Source organism: Gekko japonicus, unplaced genomic scaffold, assembly GCF_001447785.1.
Source record: "Gekko japonicus isolate JY-2015 unplaced genomic scaffold, Gekko_japonicus_V1.1 scaffold3673, whole genome shotgun sequence".
NCBI lineage: Eukaryota > Metazoa > Chordata > Lepidosauria > Squamata > Gekkonidae > Gekko > Gekko japonicus.
In genome coordinates this window covers 6,715-12,726 of record NW_015166542.1, presented here as the reverse complement: position 1 = coordinate 12,726, position 6,012 = coordinate 6,715, and the positions used below count along the sequence as shown (strand labels likewise).

The window sequence follows — 6,012 nt, the reverse complement described above, 5'->3', positions numbered from 1 at the left end:
CACTATGTTTTTTGGTTTCTGGGCTTCCAGAGTCTGTACATAGAACTTTTAAAAAGCACCCTTTTCCCTTTGCAGCCGCAAACAAACTGCTTTTGGCTCTCAGGGGGAGGAAGGGGTCTGGGGGGTCTGGCTGGGGTACAGAGGTCTACAGGTCTCTGTCTCGGGGGGCTGTCTGTGCTATTTTTTTTGGTTTCTGGGTGGGAGGCTCTCTCTGGAGCAGGCAGTCTACAGTAACCAATGTTAGCACAAGCATGGCACAAATCTAAGACACTTGCTGCATACAGCACTCGTTCACAGTTTTCAGAAAAACACCAGCCACAAAAAAAGACCATCCTTTGCCACCCAAAAACAGTCAAAAGCACCCAGGGACTCCATTTTCCCACCCCCACCTCGCAGAATCAACCCTGTGCTCCACACACTGGCCCCCAGGGGGAGGGGCGGCCTGTGGCCGCCCCCACAGCACCCTCCCCTACCAGCAACCACGTGATTCCCCCCTCCTGCCTTCCCCCAGCACACACACACGTCATCATGGAGCGGGGGGGCCACCTGTCACCCGTGAGATGAGAAGAAGTATACCCCATATCTTCTCATAGTCGAAAGACAGCCCTACAACAGACCCGAAAGATGGTCATCCAGCCTCCGCTTGAAAACGCCCAGCGAAGGAGCATCCACCACCTCCCGAGGCAGTCTGTTCCACTGCTCAACCACTCTGACAGTTAGGACGTTTCTCCCGATATTTAGCCGGTAACGACTCCCTTGTAATTACCACCCATTAGATCTAGTCTTGCAATCCAGAGCAAGAGAGAATAGATCTGCTCCATCTTCTACATGACAGCCCTTCAGATATTTGAAGACTGCAATCGTGTCCCCTCTAAGCTTTCTCTTTCCCAGGCTAAGCATACCCAACACTTTCAGCCTTTTCTCCTAAGACTCGGATTCCAGCCCTCTCACCATCCTGGTTGCCCTCTTCTGGACGCACTCGAGCTTGTCAACCTCCTTCCTCAAATGTGGTGCCCAAAACTGGATGCAGGACTCCAGGTGAGGCCTGACCAGAGCAGAATAGAGCGGAACTACCACTGCCCGTGATCTGGATACAAGGCTTCTGTTAATGCATCCTAAGATTGTATTCGCTTTCTTCGCAGCTGTTCACTGGTCGACCTCCTGAGGGCACCTGGGGTTTGGCCACTGTGTGACACAGGAAGGGCCACTGGCCTGATCCAACATTGGCTTCTCTTGTGTTCTCATGAATCATGGAAAACATGTGAGCGGGGGTGGGAGGGCCTTAAAGCCACGATTAGATTTGGGGCAATCGATGCTACATTTCTGTGGGGCTGTTTTTAGTTAGGCTCCTGGAAGGTGATTCAATGCACCTGAGATGCAGTGGTCAAATTTTTCAAAAAAATTGTGGTGCTCTGTCATGGAGCAACCCCGTTGAAGAAGGTAACGGCGGTGACCCAGACCTCATTGCTGGTGGGAAGGGGCTCGCTGTACGGTCCACTTACAAGAGCTCCACCCCACCACCTGGTTCTCCACCATATGGGCCTTGAAGTCCTTCCAGAAGAAGAAGAAGAAGAAGATATTGGATTTATAGCCCGCCCTTCACTACCCAAGGGAGTCTCAGAGCGGCTGAAAAACTCCTGTCGGTTCCTCTCCCCACAACAGACACCCTGTGAGGTAGGCAGGCCGGAGAGAGCTCTGAAACTGCTCTTTTTCAAGAACAGCTGTGTCAGGACTATGGCTTGCCCAAGGTCATCCAGAAGCTGCAAGTGGCAAAGTGGAGAATCAAACCCGGTTCTCCTCCCAGATTAGAGTCCGCGCACTTAACCACGACACCAAACTGGCTCTCAGCAAGACCCTTTCGACCTTCTTGGATGTTGCCCTATTGTGGCTGGTTGAGAAGAAGACCCCAACACAGGTCCCAAAATGTAGGTCCGCCACTGGTGGTGGGACAGGTCGGCCGAGGAGGGTGGCTTTTCAGGGACTGGGTTCCATTTGCCCCCGGGGAGCTCCCTGTCAGCCAGGCTGCAGGTGACTTCCTCCACTCCTAGACTGGCTCCTCCCAGCCATGGGCTTATAACTTGGGGTGGCTCGGTCCCTCTTGGACTCTTGGAGCTGGCACCCAGCACCACCAGCACCACCACCACCACCATGAAGCCCGGGGGCCTCTTGCTCCTCCTGGCATCCTCTGCCCTCTGGGCTGAGCTGCTGGCTGCACCAACCAAAGGTGAGGAGGGACGGGAGTGGGACTGGGCTCTGGTGGGTTGCGTGCACCAGCCCTGTGAGGGAGGGCGGGAGGGCGGGTGTTTGTCACTAATGGTGGTGGTGTGCAGATGCGGCCTCCTGAGGAGGAGATGATGAGAATGGCAGCTCTTGCCACTCCCAGGCGAGGGCAGGTGCCAGATCTGGAGCAGGGGGCGGGCGGGCGGAAGAGTACCAGGCATGGATTGCAGAAGAGTTCTGGAGAAAGAAAGGCAGGCTGCCTGTCCGGCTCAGCTTCTGCACTAAGAAGGCTGTCGGACAAAGTGGTTGGTTGCTGCGTGCATGCTATGGAACACAGAAATCCAACAGCCTTCTGGGTGTGCTTCGCCTGCAGAGTTTCCGCATGGCATTCAGCTGTGAAAGGCACAGGTGCCTTGGCTGTGGAAAAGGCGGCCACCCCTTGATGCTGGAGGCACAAGCCTCTTCGGGGAGTGAAAATGCGTTTTGCTAAGCAATGCTGTTCAGCTGAGCCGAGGAGCCAGGAACTTCCTGGGAAGCCAAACTGGGAATGAGTGCAAGGGAGAAAATCCAAGCCCGACAGAAAGTGACGCAGCGGCTTCTGTTCCCCTGGAATGCCGGGTTCTCCATCAGCCACAATCCCAAGAGCAAAAGAGCACACTCGGATAGGGCTCGCTGGCTCCTGAGGCCCGTAGCTAGGAACTGTGTGCTAAAAGGACGGTTGCCTGGAGCACATAATCTGCTTTAAAAATTTTTTTCTATCCTGCATTCCAGTTTTTTTAAAATACTGAGGTGTCTAGCAGCTTATCACAGAACAATCTCTGTGTGTGTTGTGTGTGTGTGAAGTGCCATCGAGTGGGTTCTGTCTTATGGTGACCTGACGAATTAATGTCCCGCCATTACCAGCCTTGCTCCAGCCTTGCAAAGGGAGGGCCTTTGCGGCTTCCCCGACAGAGACAATCCGTCTCACATTGGGCCGCCTTCTTTTCCTACTGCCGCCAATTTCTCCTTGTGTCATTGAGTTTTCCAGGGAGTCTTGCCTTCTCACCATGTGACCAACACACATTCTCCTCGCTCCATGGATCTCAGGGCCACCCACCAGCTTCTCCCTTTCTGGATTCTACCCTTTCGCTCACCCTAGAAGTAGGCCAGGTGGTGTGATGCCAGAGGGGGCAGATTGGCACTTTGGTCTTCCCAGTCCCAGCTGGGCCATCATGGCCAATTTCTGCCCTCTATTTATTTGCAATATTTCAGTCCCCTGCTGTCATGGCTCAGGTGGGGTGTCACCTGACGCTGCCACCACTCTGGATTTAGGATCCTTTGAAAAAGCCCAGAGCACCCTCCCAAGACCTTCAGACCTCCCTTTTGACCGAATAATAGGCGTGAGGACCAGGCAGAGTACAACAAGGAAAAGGTTTATTTTATAGGAGGTGCAGAATAACAGTAAGTGGGTGAAAAGAAATCAAATGCCCTTACACATCTAAATAAACTGTCCCTAGCTCACAATCTGCAGTGGCACTAGACTACTCACCCTTCCCTCAGGATGAGGGTCTCTTCCCCGCAGCAGCCTTCCTTTTGGCTCTGCCCTCTGGGAGGAAGAACAGCTCTTCCTGCTGCTCCAGATCTTTTATTCCAAGCCCTCCTCTTTTCCTATTGGTCAATTTTGGCTCCCAAAACTCGCAGGCCAGCTTATATCCCTCGAGAAACCGCCGCCCAAAACACACCTCTACTTCCCTATAGGTTATTTACAGTGGCCGAGAGTCTCATAGGCTCTCGGCCGGGAACCTAGCCCCCTGATTGGAGCGGGCTAGGATCCGCATAGTCCATTGTCTCTTGGAGCGAAGCTCGGCGTTTGTCTCTGGACTTGTCTGGACTGGATACATTACACACCCTGATCTAGAGGGCCCTGGCTAGCCCGATCTCATCAGATCTTAGAAGCTAAGCAGGGTTGGCCCTGGTTAGTACTTGGATGGGAGACCACCAAGGAAGTCCAGGGTCACTATACAAAGGAAGGCAATGGCAAGCCCCAGTTCAGAACAGACATGTCTCACCTAGAATCATAGAATGTTAAGAGGTGGAAGGGACCCTGCAGGTCATCTAGTCCAACCCCCTCTGCACTCCGCAGGAGCAGAGCCGAAAGATGGCCCTGCAACAGACCCAAAAGATGGCCGTCCAGCCTGCGCTTAAAAATGTCCAGTGATGGAGCATCCACCACCTCCCGAGGCAGACCGTTCCACTGCAAAAACCTGACTGGATTCAAAAGGAAGAGAAGAAGAAGAGAAGATGGGATGTATACCCCATGGCCCTTCACTACCCGGAGGAGTCTCAGAGCGGCTCACAAACTCCTTCCCCTCCCCCTCCCCACAACAGACACACCCTGTGAGGTGGGTGGAGCTGAGAGAGTTCTGACAGAAACGGCTCTTTTTCAAGAACAGCTCTGACAGAACTATGGCTTGCCCAAGGTCATCCAGCAGCTGCAAGTGGAGGAGTGGGGAATCAAACCCGGTTCTCCCAGATTAGAGTCTGTGCACTTAACCCCTACACCAAACTGGCTCCTTGAAGGAGGTGGAGGAGATTGGAGTTATACCCCGGCCTTCACTACCCGAGGGAGTCTCAGAGCGGCTTGCAAACTCCTTTCCCTCCCCCTCCCCACAACAGACACCCTGTGAGGTAGGTGGGGCTGAGAGAGCTCTGACAGAAACGGCTCTTTTTCAAGAACAGCTCATCAGAACTATGGCTTGCCCAAGGTCACCCAGCCAGGTGCACCTTGCCATGTGCAGGTGCACACTCACTTCTGCATCCTGACTCTCAGTAGCCCTTTCTGGCAACTAACAACCCCCCCCCCCCCAATATGAAATGGTTGAGGAATTCTTGTTTCCATGGATCTGAAGAAGTGTGCGTGCACCGGGAAAGCCTCTACCGTGAATAAAACGTTGTTGGTCTTAAAGGTGCCCGACTGGACCAAACGTTGTGCTGCTGCTCCAGACCAAAACAGGGACCCCCCACCACCCACCCTCATCTCTCCCGGAAGCCAGGGTAGAGGCGGAGAGGGCGCCCTCTGCGGCTCCAGACCTCCAATGCCTGGAGGTTCAGCCCATCATAGGCATTTTCGTGCTTAAAGGCATTGCGGGATCCTTTGTGCCGAAGGACGCTTGCCCCGGGCCATGGGGAGGCGCACACGACTTGGACGGCTCCCTGGCGCAAAGAGAAATGCTTCTGCCCCGGGGGTTTGCCTGCGTTCCTTGAGCTGCGCGGCAGGCAGAGAGGGCTGCCCGACGGCTGCAGCAGACCCGCCCTCTGGATGCGGAGCCCCACCCGCCCGCCTGTCTTTTGGGCTTCCTCCGGAGCCGCGGCCTCGCAGACGGCTGGGGCCTGGCGCCCTCCTGCGGATCCCACCAAGGGGACGGGCTGGCAGGCAGCTCAGCTGCGCCTCGCTTTCCTTTGGCGCGAAGCTGCCCTACACGCCCATGGCTGCCCTCCCTTCCCTGGGAGGCTGCTTTGGCACCCGCCTCTCCCTCCCTCCCTCCCGCAAGAGGGATCAGGGATGGGGCCCTAATTGCTCGATTCGTCAGCTTAATTCCCCCCATGGCGGCTGACTGACGAGGGCACCAGGGCCCGTTGCCAGAGCTGACGGTGGGGATGGCTCGTGAGCACCTGTCCTGGGCCAGCAGCGGACTCTGTGCCAACCTCTGGGGTGTGTGTGTGTGTGTGTGGGGAGTAGAAGAGGTGAAACGGGACCTTCTGGCTCCCTCCTGGGAGAATGGCATTTGTGGTCTGGACCCTGGGCGCTGGTTG

At 55.3% G+C, this 6,012-nt stretch overlaps 1 protein-coding gene across 1 annotated transcript in view; it reads right to left on the bottom strand.

Annotated features, from left to right (window-relative positions):
• DNTTIP1 (deoxynucleotidyltransferase, terminal, interacting protein 1) overlaps window positions 1-2,150 on the bottom strand; it is a 39,000-nt gene extending 36,850 nt beyond the window's left edge. Inside the window, exon 1 of the mRNA XM_015412320.1 lies at window positions 1,912-2,150. Within this exon, the coding sequence (XP_015267806.1) occupies window positions 1,912-2,150 (239 nt within the window). The remainder of the gene's footprint in view (window positions 1-1,911) is intronic.
• Between the last annotated feature and the right edge of the window lie 3,862 nt (window positions 2,151-6,012).